The 18,416-nt window shown below is 40.3% G+C and overlaps 1 protein-coding gene across 2 annotated transcripts in view; it reads right to left on the reverse strand.

The window, feature by feature from the left end:
- LOC123024672 (WD repeat and FYVE domain-containing protein 1) overlaps positions 1–18,416 on the reverse strand; it is a 65,961-nt gene that overhangs the window by 33,228 nt on the left and 14,317 nt on the right. The window contains exons 6-12 of one of the 2 annotated variants that reach the window (XM_044432689.1): positions 17,984–18,096; positions 13,688–13,814; positions 12,192–12,297; positions 9,441–9,542; positions 8,035–8,165; positions 5,119–5,227; positions 735–3,171 (exon numbers count right to left, since the gene is read on the reverse strand). In XM_044432689.1, coding sequence (XP_044288624.1) covers positions 3,112–3,171; positions 5,119–5,227; positions 8,035–8,165; positions 9,441–9,542; positions 12,192–12,297; positions 13,688–13,814; positions 17,984–18,096 — 748 coding nt within the window. In that variant the 3' untranslated portion in view covers positions 735–3,111. Of the gene's footprint in view, positions 1–734; positions 3,172–5,118; positions 5,228–8,034; positions 8,166–9,440; positions 9,543–12,191; positions 12,298–13,687; positions 13,815–17,983; positions 18,097–18,416 lie in introns of those variants that run through there. The other variant, XM_044432688.1, reaches the window with a different exon arrangement.

Here is an 18,416-nt window from a genome sequence, read left to right on the forward strand (position 1 = left end):
CAGCCCTGCGTTCTGAATGACCTATGCTGGGGCCTTGCACAGCTGGTACAGGCTAGTTGAGGCTCCTGTGGTAGATAAGCCCACATCCTAGGAAAGAACCTCCACCACATCCAACTCTCCCTTGGAGAGATGTCTAAGAGGGTCAGGGGTGTTCTGCATTTCTCTAAAATTGTGAGCTTAAGCTTGCAGGCTTAATTCCTAGATCCTTTGCACAGAATAGAACATATCCTAAATTTAATCATATACCGAAGACAATTAAAATGGTTTGATCAATATCCTTCTTGCTCTCTTCTCAACTACAGAAGCATAAACACAGATCAGGTGACATTATACCATTATTTGAAAAGATGTATGTCTCTCACAGACATTATTCTTCCCCCTCCTCCAAAGGATACATCGTCAGAAGAAAGAGGAGAATTACCAGGAAATATTTTTTATTGTACAATATTCAAATTTCTTCTTCAAAAGACAGGAGGGGCTACAACAAACAACAACAGTGGCATTTCTGATAATGAAGAATACACTATTTCACAGGAACATAGCTATCAGATGAAAATACATTAGTATTTGTTGCTCCCCCATGAAAAAAAGGATTTTCAGGGGAAAGTGGGTAAGTATGTCAAGTCTAAATAATTGCACATTGAAAGTTACAGGGACAGTTACTGTTACAGTGCACAACATGATCGTTCTTGTCCCCACCGCCCCCCACCCCAATCGCTGGGTAACCATTTTTCTCTACAAAAGCAAGTCATATTATCTTCAGCAGAGGTCTATGACTCAATTGAAGAACTAGAGTGTTTGGAAATGCGCAAAGGATCTGGTGTTTTGCCAAAGAAATTTCTCTGTGTAGCTAGCTGACGCCACCAGTTTAATGTTAAGCCTATTTGTTACAAAAGATAGATAGATATATTCCCTCAGTCAGTGAGCATATTCAGCATCCCTTGGCAAAACGTTGGTGGGAGATTATGAATGCAACGGCCAAGAGGTAAAGGCTGATATACTGTACTATATACTGCTAATAATTAAGAGGGCAAACAGCTGGGTAAGAGAATCTATGGTTTATGCACAGGTATGAATTCTGGGAATTTGCTTGCTCCTAGCAAGTTATTCCCAGTTCTCAAGGATGAAAAAGGAACAGATATGCAAGTTAACTGCTATTTAACAGGGAAAAATACAAACGATTTCAAGTCTGGCAATGTTTCTTTAACATAGATGAACATTTCCAGATAAAGTAAACTTTTTCTCTGGGCACTGAGGTGAAGTTACTCATTCTGGTTTAATCCATACACAGTAAGTTCCATTTCTCATACAGTGCAATAAGGCGTTGAGTAATAAGAGTTTACCGGTTTGATGGGGGCCATCTTTCTAGGCATTATGAAGACATCAGCTCAGCAAAACATTCCCCTTTTAAGCTTTTCTTAAAATGAGTATGCAGTTGAAGTTGCTGAAATGTATGTTTAGACTTTCATATTTATTCCACTCCCTTCACAAAAAATAGATATTATCTCAGAAAATGGGGAATAATAGTATTTTTTCTAAGGTGTCTGATTACAATTGGAAAATCAGTTCTCAGGAAACTGCAGCACAAAATATTGATTTATCTAGATCTTATGGCAATCTCCTGCAGCAACATCATTTTAACATTTCAGCTTATACTTCCCTTCCTCTTATGTGAATCACTGACACAGCTAAGGGTGGAAAAACTGGACACTTGATTCTTCAGGGACTTACACTTTAAGATTATACACAAGCGACACTGGCCTCCTGATAGTTATCCATGGGAAACAGTGAGAAATCCTCCCATTCCTTAGCACAATATTTTCAGTAAGGATATTGCCATCTAATTGTAGGAAGCTGAGCAGTCCTGCTTTATTAGCCTACATGAACCAATGTCTGCCATATAATTTCTCTGGTTTTCAGGCAATGAACAATGATTTTATTTTACAAAGCTACATTTTCCCTAACAATTTAAAGTTAATTATGCTAATGATGAAACCCTTCACAATGAACTGAGTAGCAACTTGAAATGAACCTAGTTTACAAAATCCCCTTCCTCTTTACAATTTTGGAGTCTGACATGATAACGTTTCATTTTTAAAACTAGTGAGGGGGTTTTTTCTTACAACTTTCGGTCACTGCTCATGCCTACCACCTTGAATTACAAGATCCCGTTCCAAGGCCCCTGTAGACTGCTTGCTATTGCTGAAATGAGTTCAATTCATGTTCAGCACCGGTTCTCAGATCAAGCTGATGCTTCATTAACATGACTATTTTTGGAAGCCAATCCTCACCAGCCCAAAAAGGTACAGGAGGTGGGGGAGCCTCTATATTCTAAAATTTGGGAAGACGACCACAGCAGCCAGTGCACTCCAAGTATCCTGGTTACCAATTTAACTTACCTCTGTCTTCGCACAAGGCATAAGATGTGACATGTCAGTTTGCTTTTACAGTTACGGATTTTTGTATTTTTCCAGGTACAAAAACCTATTCAAAAGATAACTGGGAGATAATATTCACACATCTAAATAACTCCAAAGGGATCAACAAACAGTTGTAGAAAACACTCCCAAAATTCTACTGACTTCCTCAACCTTATTGCGATGCTGCTGGGGAAAGAAAAAACAGTTTTTTTCTTACTGGCAAAGCTGTCTGTGAGCCAGCCTTCACAGTGACCATTCAGAAGACAAAACTAGCCTACAGGGATGGTTTACAAGGACTGAGAATAAGTTACTACTGTTTGCACATGTTCTGTTGTCACTACACTCACTGTAACTCTTAGCCATACACTGTATATTAGCATTTCAGCAGAGAAAAGCACATTGAACTCTACAAGTGAATCAAATTAGGAGTGAACTTTCTATGCCAGATGTTTCATGGCACTTAAAAGCCTTTTCTGTGTTTGTTCCACCGGCTATAAACTTGTAGCTGAGCATCCTCCGCTGTTCCTGGTAAGCCCCAAGGAAGAATTCTGCTCCAAAAAAGAGGCTGGCCATCTTGAGAAAACAGCATTCACAGAGTCAGGCAGCTGGCATTTTGCAGCAAGAGTCACAGAAGGGAGTGTATCCATTTGGTGCACAATTTGGTGTTTGTTATCTTGTTATCCTGGCAAAGTCAATGGGAGGCAAAGCCAGTCGCAAGGCCACAACCCACTACTGGTGTCATGTCCCATATCTGAAGAACAAGGCACAGAGATAAAACAATCCCCTGTAGCAGTAGCCTTCCACCTTTTCAAACCCATCACCTACATTTAAGCCATCTTGAGATCAGTTTTGGATAAAGAAGGGATCGGAGTATTTTAAATAAATAAATTATCCCAAATGTGCATTTGGGGATTGGTTTTTTGACGTTCCATCTTCTATTTGTACATTAGAAATACCATGGTGGTCATTGAATAGAGGCTGTCAACCCATGAGTTAAAGACCTATCATGAATATTCATTACAACTTATTTTAATGTATTTCTATCCCTGCTTTCAGGTATTTACCTATACAACTAAATTAAATACAAGCTCCTGAAGCCCTCCCCCCAAATAATTAAATGACAATTCATTAAAACAGAATGTGATAGAAAAATAGCAAATGCCAATCCAGAATTCAACAGAATATTAAAGGATAGTGGCACATTCATTCTGCATAAAAGCTTGATCCTATGCACTGTTTGAAAATTCCTATAACTCCCCAAATTCCCTAGCCAGCAACACTGGCTGTAAATAGTAAGATTTGTAGGATTTTTTCCCTGTTTATTCATGCATGGGGCTGAACCCTTCATCAGTTATTTCACCTTAGTATTTCGTACCATACACTGCTTATTACAAGCCTGTTAATCAGAACACAGCAGTCTACATCGGATTAAATTCAACAAGTAGGGAGGATGAGTCAGAAAACGCTATTTAACTAATCCTTCCACAACTATAGTTAACCAAAAAAGAGTGCAAAAGGATTATCTTTATGCTTTAGTTATGATTGTTCCACACAGCAAACCATTAAAAACACTCTTGGAAAATGCTCTGGATCTTATTGAATAAATAGCAAACACTTAATAGAAGTTCATTCTCTCTTTAAAAATACTGGAATGATTTCCCATGTTCAGAGAAAAATTCTAAAAAGTAACCTTTGCTTTTTTAAAACACCCCCCCCCCCCACAGTAACTGCCGAGCAAACATGGTCAAAATTCACGGAGGAGAGGCTGACTGATGGCTTTAGATCATGACAGCGAAGAAGCAGGATTTCAACATTTAAGAAGTGGTTTATGATGAATTATCAGATGAATTATCAAAGGCAAACAGATTACAGCTATCTAAATCATGGCTTGTTTGTGAGCTTTTCAAAGGTCATCTGATTCAAAGTTTTTGAGAGAGTGTTCATTTAAGTGATATTTGCTCTGTTTCAACAAGTTTATACCTCTGTTCTTAAAAACACAATAGTTGCACTGTAGGGGAGAGCAGAATCTTCTTCACTGCAGAATCCCTGACATGAATTTGATTATCCCTGAAATGGAGACTAGGTGCAGACTGCAGAGCTACAACATCAAGCCAATTTTTGTTTTGCTTTCCTTCTTTTTCCCATTGGCTGCTTTTCATTTCATCCAACATGACGAAGTCTCCTAGAGTTCAAGGAAGTTTGCTCCCAATTCTGTGGCATTTTGATCTCAATGAAGTAATGTCCAACTGTGAATGTTGCCGTTTTTCTAATGGACCAATATGACTTCTTTTGCTTTTTGTACATTTCAGAAACATTATGAAAACTCACTCTTATTTTAATTTACCATGGATGTTAAATCTCTACATTTTTTTAAAACAGCACTAGTAGGAATGCAGGATGCTGACAGATGGAATCCATCAGTGATGGTTTAAAAAAGAGCTGATGGAGTATTATGCCATGCTGTTAGAGACAGGATAGCCCAGCAGCTCTAGCAGTCCAAGACATTGCAGCTACTGTATGGTGGTACAGTTTGTCCAAACTGTGCAAGTTAATCTTGAGTTCTACAATATATTCTTATTTTCCCTTTGTCCCTCTGAATTTGTTCTGTCTACTAAATTTGGATTTCAGAAGTTGCATGTACTCATTGCTAAATCATTAGAACTTCTGAAACATGACAGAAGAAAGGAAAAGATATTACCTTTACTACACGATCACTTCCACACGTCACCATAAGTCCTCTTGAGATGTCCATAGACATATGGGAAATGTTGTGTTTTCCTTCATGAAATGTTGCCAGAGAAGTTCGACTTGGAAGGGGAAGGGGAAAGTGTGGTTAAAGAAAAGCTACTTGATAGCTGATATTCTAGCCAGGTGCTAAAACTTTCCATCCAGAAAAAAAATCAGGAAAATATGACTTCTGAAAAGCTAGAATGGCAAGCCATTATCTGAACTACCTTTGAAGAACTCACTAGTTCATTAAAGTTCTAACTGGTTCCAAGTATGCAAGAGTTAAATATTCAGATCTTTAGAAATGTCCAGGCCTGTGCAAATCTTTGCATATAGGGAAAGTACAACTGCATGCCTCTCCCTAACTGAAGTCTCTACAGTCATAGTCATGGGCTAAGATATTTAAAAAACTGATGTTGCAGGGCAGGGATGGGGATCTCTGATGAACAGGCTGGATGTTACCCACCTGGCTTGCAAATTTCTTCTGCTGTTTTCAGTGATCAGAGGGTATTTAAAGGCATTTCATCTATAAATTTCCTGCTATTAAATGCCTTGCACAGAACTGAGTTGTGCTGCATAGGCATAAAAACTCTCCTGAATGGGCATGCCTAGAATTTTAGTTGTGGCTTGTACACTTGTCAGAGAAAGTCTGAATTGCTATGTATTATACTTGGTCCCAACACTTTGCTTTGGCCCTGCCTGCTCTGCCTTTGAGCCCATTCCCATTCTTAGTGCTACTCAGTGCTAGAAGGCAGTCCCAAAGAACTTTTCCAACTTTGAAGGAAAAATGAAAAGGGCTGCCATCTCTGCTGTAGTGAGTGTCTTGAGCAAATGATGTCCAGGTGGTTAATGTGCTAGCTAGCACAGAACATTTCTAAAAAAAAAAAATGTCAACTGTAGTTTCCATGAACTGATTTAGTATGGAATCTAACCTATTTTGTGAGTCAGCAGAATGTTCCAGTGTAAAACTAGCCTTCAACTGAGAGTACTCACCAGGGTAATTATGGCGACATCCTTGCTCTGGCAAGTGAATGTGATAATATGATAATATGATAATTACTAGGCTCAGGGGAATTTTAGCATTTTACTGCTGTTTTTGATGATCAGCTCAAATTTCACAGGAATGGAGTTACAGGAAGCTGAGCTGGTCACATCCCAGGAGGATGAGTACCTTTGGTTTAGGGTCGTATTCTCCCCAGCATACCCTAGAGCCAAAGGTGGGAAGGGTCATCTGTTTTGTCTTTTTCTGCTATCTGCTTCTCGCTCCCACCCCTGCCCCACCCTTCTTCCTTACCCAGTCGGCTGCTGGGAGAAAGGAAAGAATGTTCCCACCACAGAACTGAAGTGGATGCTTACAAAGAGCTTTCAAGGCTGCTGGCGGCCTACCCCTGTTGTAAGGAGAACACTTGTTCAGCCATCATCTTATCAATACTACCCTATTAGAACTGGGGCAATGGAAGGTGGAGCTTGATCCTCAGCAAGGGCTACAGTGGTCCCAAGAGAAGCACTTTTAGTTCTTACATTTAAATCCACTAGCCTTAAACAGCTTTATTAATCCTGGAATGCATAAACTATATGGCAAGGGACTAAGCCGCCCCGAGGCTTCGGTGAATGGGGCGGCATAAAAATGTTTTAATAAACAAATAAATAAATAATAAATAAATGTGGCACATAAAGAAAAAGAAATAAGAGAGGAAAAAACCAAAAATGGATGCTAAATGCTTCTCACTTTTACTTAATGAGATTCATCATTCATACCAGTCATATTACTTTGCAACATAATTTGGATTTCTAATGAAAAGCTAAAGATTTCATTTCAGCTATCATTTGTTAAACACTTTGCCATGTTTTTAACCTATGCATGTTTACCCAGAAGTAAGCTCTGCTTGTGGATTCATCAGCTCTGAAAGTATTGTTTGTGTCCAGATGATCATGGGGTGGGGAATACAGTGGCTTCCTTCCCCCGTGTGCTGCATGATTCCTTTAAGAGAGGTCTGCAACAGGGCTGGCTTCAAAATTACCCAGAACCCGTGGCTTGTCGTAGGGTTCTGGGGTGGTTTGGAAGCTAGCCTCCATTGTATATCTCACTGGAAACCACAGTGAGAATTAGTAATTAGGGAAATGACATGGCACACACCTGGCACATTGGAAGCATGGAAAAGAAGCCACTTGGTGTCTTTCCTCCCAGTGATCATCCTAACCTGACCACTGTAGTCTTTGAAGTACATGCTGAAGAGCCAACACAGTTGGTAATTGGGTACAGCTGGACATTAGGCAAACGTCTATAACAAGGATACAGCAGCTTTCTTTCCCTCCATGTCTCTTTTGAACAGAGACCTTTAATCATTTTTTTAAATGAAACTTTTTTTTGGCTTATGAAAATGTTAAAGCTCTGACAATCCAAGTAAGTAAATGCTGTATCTTGCCAAATTGTGGATTTCTCACTAGGCATTAAAAGCAAAAACAGCATTTGCTTGTGATAGCATGACTTGATCAGATGACTTGCCCTGGAGATTGGAGGAAGACTCCAAGAGTCTTCAGTGAAAAAGCTAACATGCCAAAAATCTGATTTCTCATCATAGGTTTTGATTAAGAAACAAACCCCACTGTCACTTTTCCAAACTCAAAGGGAAGAGAATAGCAGTGATCCAAGTGTCATCTGAAAAGAAGTCTTTAATCTATGAAAAGATCATGCTGCCAACGCTTTTAGTCTGTAAGGTACCAATGTGCTTGAAAAGCTGGTCATTCTGTCTTCACTTTGTAACAACATTTCTTAGAAAATTAAAGTACTGATCTTTCTGGCTGAAATCCACACTTTCTGCTTGCACAGAAGACATTTTGTAGTGGAGATCCTCAACACCAGGAGATGGTTTCTAAAGCTACTTACTCTTCGTCTTTGATTGAATCAAAACAGGAGTCACAGACCCGGACCTGGAATTCAAAGCCCATTATGGGGTAGCTGGAACGTTTTGTGCTGCATTTGCCACATACTGCCTGGCCACATTTCCTGCAGTGATGCTGGAGAAGGAGTCAAGAAAGAGAAACAATCAGAAAAATGTGAATTATTAAACCAAGCAAAATATAAGAAAAGGAGTCACCAAATTCCCACAGTGCTCTCAGTTACTACTTGAGGAAATTTTTCCCCACCACAGAAGAGATATTTCTTTCCCTGGTCTTCATTTAATTAGCCCCCCAAAAACAGGCATCCAGAGAAACATTTTGAATGAAGATCTTGAGTAATGAACAGCTTCATATGGGAGCAGATAAACAAGCTGGCTCAGAATTGACACAGAGCTTTGAGCCATGCCCAGAAACAGGCAAGGATCCAGTGAAGAGCTATTTTATTTCCCTATATGTGTTTGGGGGCAGGAGAGAAAAACAGGGAACAACTGGTACAAGTACAATGATAAAAAATAATTGTTACTCATTTCACTGCTTTCCATAAGTAACACCTGGCACAAAAACTCATTTAACATTTATATGCAACCTTATCTGTTAAAAGGCCATCAAGAGGTGTAACACAATGTGAACATTAACATGACAAAGCAATGAAAACAAGAACAGCAAACACATTAAAGCACATGCTTTAAAAGACTGCATTGAAAAGATATTCCTTCGCACCCTTTCCAAAGGTCAAGAAAGTGGCCACAATTCATGCAGGAGTCAATTTATAGTATGGAGGAACAACACAAGAGAAAGCCTTTTTGCATGTGCTGGACAAACAGGACTCTGGGTAATGACATCCTCCAAAGGGCTTCTCCTGCGAAAGTTAATACCCAGGCAAGTTCACAATGAGCCAGGCAGTCCCCCAGAGAGCTCGCTCGCTCCTACACTGTGTTAAGCTTTAAAGGCAAAAACCAACAGCTTGAATTGTGCTGAAAAAGCAACTGGCAACCAGTGCAGGTCAAGGAAAATGTATGAAGTTGGGCCCAGCTGCCACATTTTGCACCAATGGAAGCTTTCAAAAACTCCCCAGGGGTAGCCCAGCATAAAGCACATTGCAACAGATTAAATGTGATATCCAAAATGTGGATAACTTGTTACCAATTCAGGCCATTTCATTAAGGGCCACAGCTGGTACTCCATAAATAACTGTATATTTCTTGCACTGCCACCACCTGAAGTTCCAGGCCTAGCATAGGGTCTAGGTGCACTCCCACGCTACAACCTTGATATTTCAAGGGAAGCATAAGTCCTTCCACAACAGAGTGGATCCTAATCTCTGAATCAGGCTTTTCCCGAGCAACAGGACTTCTGTTTTGGCTGAGTTTGACCTCAGCGGCACACCCTCACCTGCCTCAGCCCCAGAGTCTTTGTGTCCCACATCTGCTTTATGTTCCAGAAGAAAGGCTGCTCACATTTCTGACAGGAGTCACTTTCCATCCACTGAGGTGCCTGGAAACAGAAAAGCCAACAGAAGAATTTGAACATATCATTGCAAAAGAAAGCAGGATAAAACCTTCCCCAAACCCTGTTAATTTTACTGGGATGAAAGAGTCTGCTTTGCTGTTCTGCCTTTGATTTGCAGAAGCAACAAAATTAGAAATACATCAAGGTCTATGGATGAAAGATAGAGGCTGTTAAGGCCATGTCCCCGAAATTCAAGTGTGCCACGTAAGATCTGCTGCCCTTCTGACGTAATTAGACCAATTTAGAGTCAAGCTGCGTACATAAGGTATTGTTGAGAATGTGGCTGTTTCCAGGACCTGTGCTTGCATCCCACACTTTGCCCTTCACTGTGCCATTTTTTATTACTACCAAGTTAATGAGGAAGGCTTCTTTGCCGCATCTGAATGATTAGCCACAGAAGTTTAAAAAGTCCCCTGGTTTTAGCATTTGGGTGATTAAGAAGAGATACCAAGTAATTGGAAAAGATGACGCTTTCAACAGTCATATAACTATGCCTTCCGTTTTGCAGTCATAATCTGACATTAAACATGTCCTGTCCTCCTTTCTGAGCACTACAGATGTCATTAAAATCAATTAATTTATGATGGCCTGAGAGCAACTTCTGTATATGCCGTTGCTTCTATTCCTGTCCACTCTGCAAATGGGGCTACTTGGAAAATCATGGAAATGCTGGAATGTTCCCTAAGTCTGTATCTAAATGTAGGCACAAGTATTTCAGCCTACTCAAAAGGCTTTTTAAGACAGAGGACACTAGCAAGTACTGTCTGAAAGTCATTTTATGGTGCGGTGTGTCATAACTATTCCATCTTGAGTTAAGGAAGAACCATTTTAGCCTTCAAGATGGCTCAAAGTACACTGAAAATGTGAAGGCAGCACCAGAACACAAGCTCTGTTAGGTCATTTCCCAGTATCAAGATTTCTGAAACAAAGATTCCCTGTTATGGGGAACTAAAGTACAGAGAGCATGTCTGTATATAAATGCATAGCCATGAGCAGTAGCTTGATAATTTTTTTTACATTTGTATCTCACCTTTTTACCCATATGTCCCCAATACATCTTAACATTGATTGATTGATATTCTGACTTTTTCCTCAAAAGGGCTCAAGGCAGCTTACATCTCCTCCTCCATCTTACCCCCACAACAACCCTGTGAGGTAGGTTGGGCTGAGAGTCTGTGACTGGCCCAAAGTCACCCAGTTGGCTCCATGGCTGAGCGGGGACTAGAACCCAGATCGTATGAGTCCGAGTCCCATGCTATTAACCACTACACCACACTGGCTCTCCATTGAGCTCAAGCCAGCAACAGTCAAACTGGTATGTATGTCTATATATACATACTCATATTCTTCAGCTCATTAAATGCTCCCAATATGAAATCTGGAATCCCAGAATCATGCAAAAGGATTTTAAATATAAAGTTATTTCCAAAGTTTTAGGGATTAGAAAAGGAGGTAATTTGGTCTGTGCGTGGTATCCGTTCCATTGGCAGCGCAATCTATGGCCCTTCTTTCAGTCTGTGTTTTTTCTATGAATACTTTCCAATACCCTCTTTTAGCTAATTGACAACATCGACTTAGTTAACCAGGTGCTCAGAAACTAACAATACAAATGTCAGAGTAACACTAATATTATGGCTAAGGGACATTCATTTCTTATCTTCATGCTTGGGGAAAACCGATGAAGTGGGGCAGGAAATGTGATGCACCATGGATTCTACCCACACAACCCTCGAGGGCCCCATGGATATCAGTGGGTTGTAATTTGTTTAATGTCAATATATTTTCTGGATGAACTCTACCAATTGCCATCTCTATTCCCCTGAATTTTTAAATTTTAGATATACAAGGCTTCTCTTATGACCCAGAAACATTCTTAGGAAGTAAAGGTGGGGTTGAGGTGGGTTGCCTGGATGCCAGAACATCACTTACAAATGCTCCCAGCTCTCCCAAGCTCCAAAAATGAAGGGACAGATCCACCTGCTAGTGCCTTGTTAAGGGAGGAGCCTGATGATGATGTTAATGGGGTGACTGATGGTGTGCTGGGTGTGACCCAATGGCTAGTGAGGAAGAGATAAGTGTTGTGGCGAGCAATGGAATGGGCTAGAGAAACCTGTAGGACAACGCAAATGGACTGCAGCAGAGAGACACAGCAGGGAAGAAAAGGGTGTGTGTGCAAACTGGAGAGTAATTTTTTTCAGTACACAAATTGTGTTTAGGAGGCAGAAAAAGTGTTGAAGGGAGTAAAGCTTAATGGTAAAACTGTGGGCTCAAACAAATAGGGTAATGCTTTGAGGGTCAGATCACATATTTGCTATTCACAACCTGCTATTCACATCGCAGTGGGTGCAGCTGGCTGTTTTTAATATTCAGACTACTACTGCAGCTTGTAGTTTTGCTTCCCCTGGCAAGGGAAGGCTGTCCAAAAGGTTAATAACCCTTGCATAATCCATGAATTGTTTTAGGGTTATCCAAGGTTTGTTTAGCCCTCAAACAACCCACAGCCCACCAGGCTCAGATGACATGACAAACCACAGTTGCAGCCTGGCACATGCTGCAACCCACCCAATAAGCCACGGTGGGCTGCAAGGATTGTGTGAATGCAGTCAGCATCTTTGGACAAGTAACAATTCGTACCTCTTCTCTGCTAATATCCATATTCCAAACTGTGATCCCTCCATCAGCTGAACAAGAAACCAGTTGTCTTGTGAGCTGCAGGTAGCAAAGGGCCTGTACTTTGTCACTGTAAAAAGAGAAAAGTAGAAAAAAAGATAGCTCCATTTCAGTATTTTAACTGAGAAGCTAAAAATATACTATCCTGACCATGTTTCACATATAGCACTTGAAAGAATGGGTCATTAAAATTTAAATTCACTGGAACATTTAGATTCATTTCTGAGAACCTTGCCCAATGTCACCTGATCTTAGAATTTTTGTTTATCTGTTTTAGAATTGCTATTCATTGTCATGAAACAGCATTAAAGAGGCATAAGCTACTTCCTGTTCAAGGACTTGGGCTGTCCTCCCTATTTGATTTTGTGACCAATTAAGAAAGGGCAGTTGCCAAAACAGAATTTGGGGAGTGAACGTTTACCATCCATGTTAATTTCACCTAATTGATCTCAACAGTCCAACAGCCATTTGGTTGCATCTTTGCAATTTTTGATGCAAAATACTTTTGAGCAGTTTTTCCATTTTTGGAAAATGCTGATTTGAATCCAAGCAAGATCACTGTATCATACTCAAGGCAATCAGTATGTTCAAAATGGCATCCAATTCAGCCACCAGTCCCTGAATAGAACCCAGTGCCCTTCCAACTAAGGTAGAACATTATCTCTTCCTCTATGTCACTGTAAGCTTTTACATGAAAGGAGGCCATTTCTAAAGCCTCTCAGCATGACTGTACTGGTTACACAGACATATAACTTCAATCTTTGTAGCAGACTAACTGTTATCTGTATCTTGCAAAAATGAAGTATTTTATAGATGTTGATAAAGTGCCTTGTGAAAAGAAAGAGAAGGATAATTTTCATTGCAGCTGGACACTGGCATCACATTATCTTGATGGAAGGCACAAATACAAGAGCAGCTATTGATAGTGGAGCATTAACAAGGAAGAAGTAAACTATTGTGCCATAGCTCTTACCAGCACATGTTTTGTTGGTTTGCAATTCTACCACAGCTCCCTGGAGTACTGGAAAATTGACAAGCTGTCAAAGTGCTAAAGAAAGGTCTGAAACTTACCACTATTGGGGGGAATGAATGTCAGTATGTCAAATGTCATGGGTAAATCTACTGCATTTGTGTCAACTTGCAATGGAAGCAAACTAAAAAGCAATATGGTCTGCAGTAAATCTGATGTATAGCTGCCTAAAACTAGGAGACAAACATTATCTAGAGCTCCAAAGATGATTTTTTAACCTCCAGAATCACCTGGTTTTAGGAAAATGTTCAGAGGACATATACTCAATCATGCATTTAGGAGAAGCATGGGACCAAATTCTTTGGAAAAGGAGCCTACCTGCTTGAGGGGTGGAGGGAGACAACAAAACAAAATCCCTCATCAATCTGTTAAATAGCAGCAAGGATTGAACCAGCAACAACAACAACTGGAAAAATTGAGCATTACATACTGATGGCCTTGTAGTAGCAGTGTCCGGCCTCTCCTTCCACCAATATCCCACATGATTATGCTGTTATCAGATGCTCCAGAGAAAAGTAGCCGCTGGACAGGATCCCACCACAGGGAAGCAATACTTCCTACGTTGAGGGCAAAAAATGTATTTTTTCCATTAAGTGCAGGGAAGCTGCTGGATGAATCTGAAGGGCAATATATTTAACATTGCAGTTTACATTTTTCTCATTTAGAGAGATCCATACATGATAGGAAAATGAGAAGACAGGAATATGGTGCTGGTCTGGCTGCACTATACCAATTCTGACTTGAAGGTAAAATATTGCAAAATAAGTCTGCCTTCTACTGAGTCAAACCATCTAGCCCAGTATTTTCAGCACAGACTGTCAGCAGCTCTCCAGCCTTACAGGGAAAAGTTTTCCCCTAAACCTTCTTGGAGATCCCAGAGATTGAACCAGGGACCTTCATTCATCAAGAGCCAATTTCTCATCAACTGACGAAAAGAAAATGAAAAGCTCTGGTTGGATGCATTTGTCTCTTGAACTTTGGACTCAACCCTACAACCCAGCCTTCATTGTAGCAAAGTGAGGGCAGAGAAGTAATTTTAGGTAAAGACATCTATATGCTCTTCAGAACTTTCAATTTTCTCCAGTTGCTAAATGAAATTTGCTGGTTTGCAGTTAAGAGTACTGATTTAGGATAAGGGAAACTCAGGCTCTAATCCTCACTTACCTTTTGTGAAACTGCTTTACAAAATGGTAATGGTAAAAACAGAGAGGGGAATCAAGTATACCATCTTTACCTACTTGGAAGAGGTATAAGATATAAATAAGCATAAATGGGTTTCCTCCACCTAAACATCAATCAGGTGAAGATATAATGCTTCCAAAATATTAAACAGTGCAATAAGTAATCATGAAAGGAAGCCTTTTTGATAAGCAATGAAAAAAATGAGATTATAAAAACAGGGACCTCAAAACATTGCCAGAAATTTAATCAGATTATTTAAGATAAGTCTCACCCTCTCTGCCCACAGTTACCTGGTTATGGTTTCAAATGAATTAACTTGCTTCCTACCATGATCTCTGAAATATGCTTTCAGTGATTGCTGTTTTATCAGCTGATCTGAGCCAGCTGTGCATTCTGTGTTTACTTAATTGTCCCTATTTGTACAACAGTGCCCCAATGCTGACGGTTTCTACCTAATTCTTATTGTCCGGCATGTGGTGTTTACCATAAAGGTACATAGAAACAGGAGATTTTCTCAGGACCACAGCTGAATTATTCAGTGCTGGTTGTCCTGTTTCTTGGTGTGTACAGCTGTGCTCTGGCAGGGACATTTATCACAGTTAGCCTTCCAAGTAAGGAGAGATCTGACAACTTTGGTACACATGCATACATTACTCTAATTTAGACACAGGTCTAAAGGCCTGAGATCATTTAATGGCCATGACTAAGACAGCTTGGCCCCAAGCAGTGTTAGGGTGGGGAGACCACTTGTGAATGGTAAATAGGCCACTACTAAGAAAAGCCAATGGCCTATCTATCCCAGAAGTCGACAATCAGTGAAATAAGCCCCTGCCACTCATGTTCCCCAGCAACTAGAAATTTGCCACTTGGGCAGTATACAAATGTACAGAACTATACTGTATAGCTCCAATGCTGGAGGAAATATACAGCCATCATGACTAGCAGGCATTGATAGTCTGTGATGAAATCTTGTTAGTCTTGTAAAGCAACCCATGTTGGTGGCCCTTATCAAGGTACCTTGTGCTAGCAAATTCCACAGTGTAGCTATGTGCTGTGAGTTTCTTTGAGAAGAAGGAGGGCGTAGTAACACCAGCTGATTATAAGTAATAAGAACAGCACAGGGCTGTTGCAGCACATGATACCAGGAATCAGCAACTGAGTGACATTTCTCCTGTTGGTTCTGCCACTGTTTTCTTCCATTACTTGCAAGTTCAGAAGAAAGGTGGAAAGAGACCCACATCACAGTAAGCTATGTACCCCTGCACCTGGCAGTAAACATTATTCGTATCAGATGAATAAAAAAGGAGATAATAGAGAAGTAGGAAACAATGATCTTAATAAGTCCCTTCAAATCCTTCTCCTGTATTCTATGCCTGTCTTGAGAAGCAATATTCCTAGAAAATGAAACAGATGTTTTTGTCCTTGCTTAGCACATAATAATACAGCATACCTTCAGGCACATTCAATGCAATAAATACATTGCATAGTGAATTAGTAGCTCTCTTGCCATGGAACAAGGTAGAGCTTAAACATTTGAAAAGCTGCCACCTAGTGTTGAAGTTATGAATACACCAAGGTTTGAAGATGTGGTAATGCTTACTCTGAGGTTTTTTGAAAAACCCAGTACACCACCATGCCACCCAGCAACAAGCTCTATGTGAATTGCCATCTTGTGCCTAGTCATGTGAGTAAACATAACTACTAGCAGCCTTTGGTCCATCTAATCCAGGTTTCCTTCACCTACTGCCAGTCAGGTATGCTAGACCACAGCCCTCGTCAATTCTAGCCTGCATGGCTAGTTCTGCTGTGATGGGAAGTGGCTCTCTAAAGGTGACTTCTGCAAATCATGCCTGTGGGTCCCTTCCTTAGCACCTGTGATGGCCTCTGCTTTTTGCACGTATGGGTTTAAAAAAAAGAAATGTATTTTTAAACAGGTGAACAGGCATGCTGCAAAGTGAAACAGTGACATCCTCATTTCTCCAGAATGTCTTTGGCCCACATGGTGTGTAGTTGCAGCTTTGCCAATGCTTCACCGCGAAGAGCACCTGGTTGTCCTACTAGCAATGTACAAAACAAAAAAGGAAAAAAGTGTCGGGGGGGGGGGAGAGAGAGAGAGAAAGAGAGAGAGAGTTGGGAGAGAAGGAGGTGCATTTGTATACACGCATGGGTCAGTGTGGTGATTCTAGGAGGGGGAAAGAGACTGGGAGAACTGCAAAGTAACTGGATGCTTAGGTGGATGAGCTATGCAGAGAAGGCAAACTGGGAAGGAACTGACTTTGCTAGCAGAGACCCAATACAGAGGTATGACATGGATTGGCAGAAGGGAAATGAGTGGAAATAATTGAACAGGAACTGACTTTTGAATTTTGGATCATAAATGTGAGATGATCCCTATTTATTTAGGGGCATCTCTCTCATCAGATGATTTTCCCTATATATGGCTACTCAGCCTTTAAAATCCTTGGAAGTCATTCTCTGCGTGGCCCCAACAAAGTGGGCACTTCCCAGAGAGGTTTACCTGGCATCCTATTTCTGTTTCTTCAGGCCAGATGAAGTCCCTTTCATTTACTGAGGACTTTTAAAAATTTGTGCTTTTTAAAAGCTAGTTTCTCTAGTATATGGTTCATGTTATTGTATGAAAAAATAAACATCATGTTGCTGTTTTACTGTTTTGCATTTTAACACTGTATTTGATTGTTTATTAAATCTTTCTGAACCACCCACAGATCATGTGTTATTTGCTTGTCCATATATAGTAAATAAATAAAATTTGATGAAAATTAATTAACTGTTGAGAAACATATTTTCTCAATTATTGTGATACTAGGCACAATGAATTGGCTCATCTTCTGTGAAATGGGCTTTCTGCTAAGAACAGAACACAATCTGTTTAAAGTAGTGTTTTTGTTTTGAGAGAATTGGTTCCCCTTCTGCTTTGTACTCAGGCTCCTGGGCACTTTACTTGTCCTTCCCACCTTCACCAGCCTTGTATTCTGTGAAAAGGGTGCTTTGTGACCAGCCACACTCACCATGGCAGCCATTTTGCAAATGGTCACATCCCTTCTGGCAGCCATATTATGAACATTTCTCAAATCTCTAAATATTACTGTGGGGACAAAAAGGTTGGTGACTACCACTTTAAGGGTGTAGGTAGATGTTTTTTTCTGGCTCAAGTATCTAAGGTCCTTTAACAAGTAAGGGCCTGGTACCTTATGCATGAAAGCATATCCTGCAACTTTCCTAGACAGTGTATAAAGGAAGAGCATAGCCCCAGCACAAGGCAATCTACAACATTATCCATGTAAACTACTCAGAATTCAGTCTCACAGACTGAATAAACTGTGCTACTGAAGGACTGAACAGGTGACAGACCTGGTGACAGAAACAGGATGAGAAGACAAGTTTAATTGAGAAAAACCTGAGTAGACCTCTAGTCTCAGAATATTATGAAGATCCAGCTGTATCTGTTTATGCGGTGCAACAGTTACAAACAAAAAGGTTTGTGACTCAAGTAATTAGAAAGAAATTAATAAACAAAAATTACCTTCATGACCCTTGAGAGTTGTGATCACTGAACATGTGCTCTGTTCAAGCTTCAGCAGAGTGATCTGTCCAGAGTAATCACCAATGAAGGCATGTTGTGTCTCAAAGTCATATCTTAGCACAGCCAAGTCAAGGAGTAGCTACCAATATACCAAGTTTCAAGCAGCACAAAAACAAGGGCTGGGCATGAAAAGCAGTCAACTTCGCCATTTGTCCTGAAATTAGTGTTTGGACGATGTGATAGAAGCGCTGCCTATCTAGATAGCCAAAGACACCTGCTGCTGCTTTATTTCAAGCAAAGAAAAAGAGTCTCATGCTCCTTCACTAAGAAGTCATTAAAAACCATGGCAATGTCAGAAGAAGTCTCCAAAACCTAAGAAGGATGCGAGTGGTTTGTCTTTGGAAATCTCTTGATCCTGTAAAACCCAATTGGA

Source organism: Varanus komodoensis, unplaced genomic scaffold (genome assembly GCF_004798865.1).
Source record: "Varanus komodoensis strain SLA01 unplaced genomic scaffold, ASM479886v1 scaffold25, whole genome shotgun sequence".
NCBI lineage: Eukaryota > Metazoa > Chordata > Lepidosauria > Squamata > Varanidae > Varanus > Varanus komodoensis.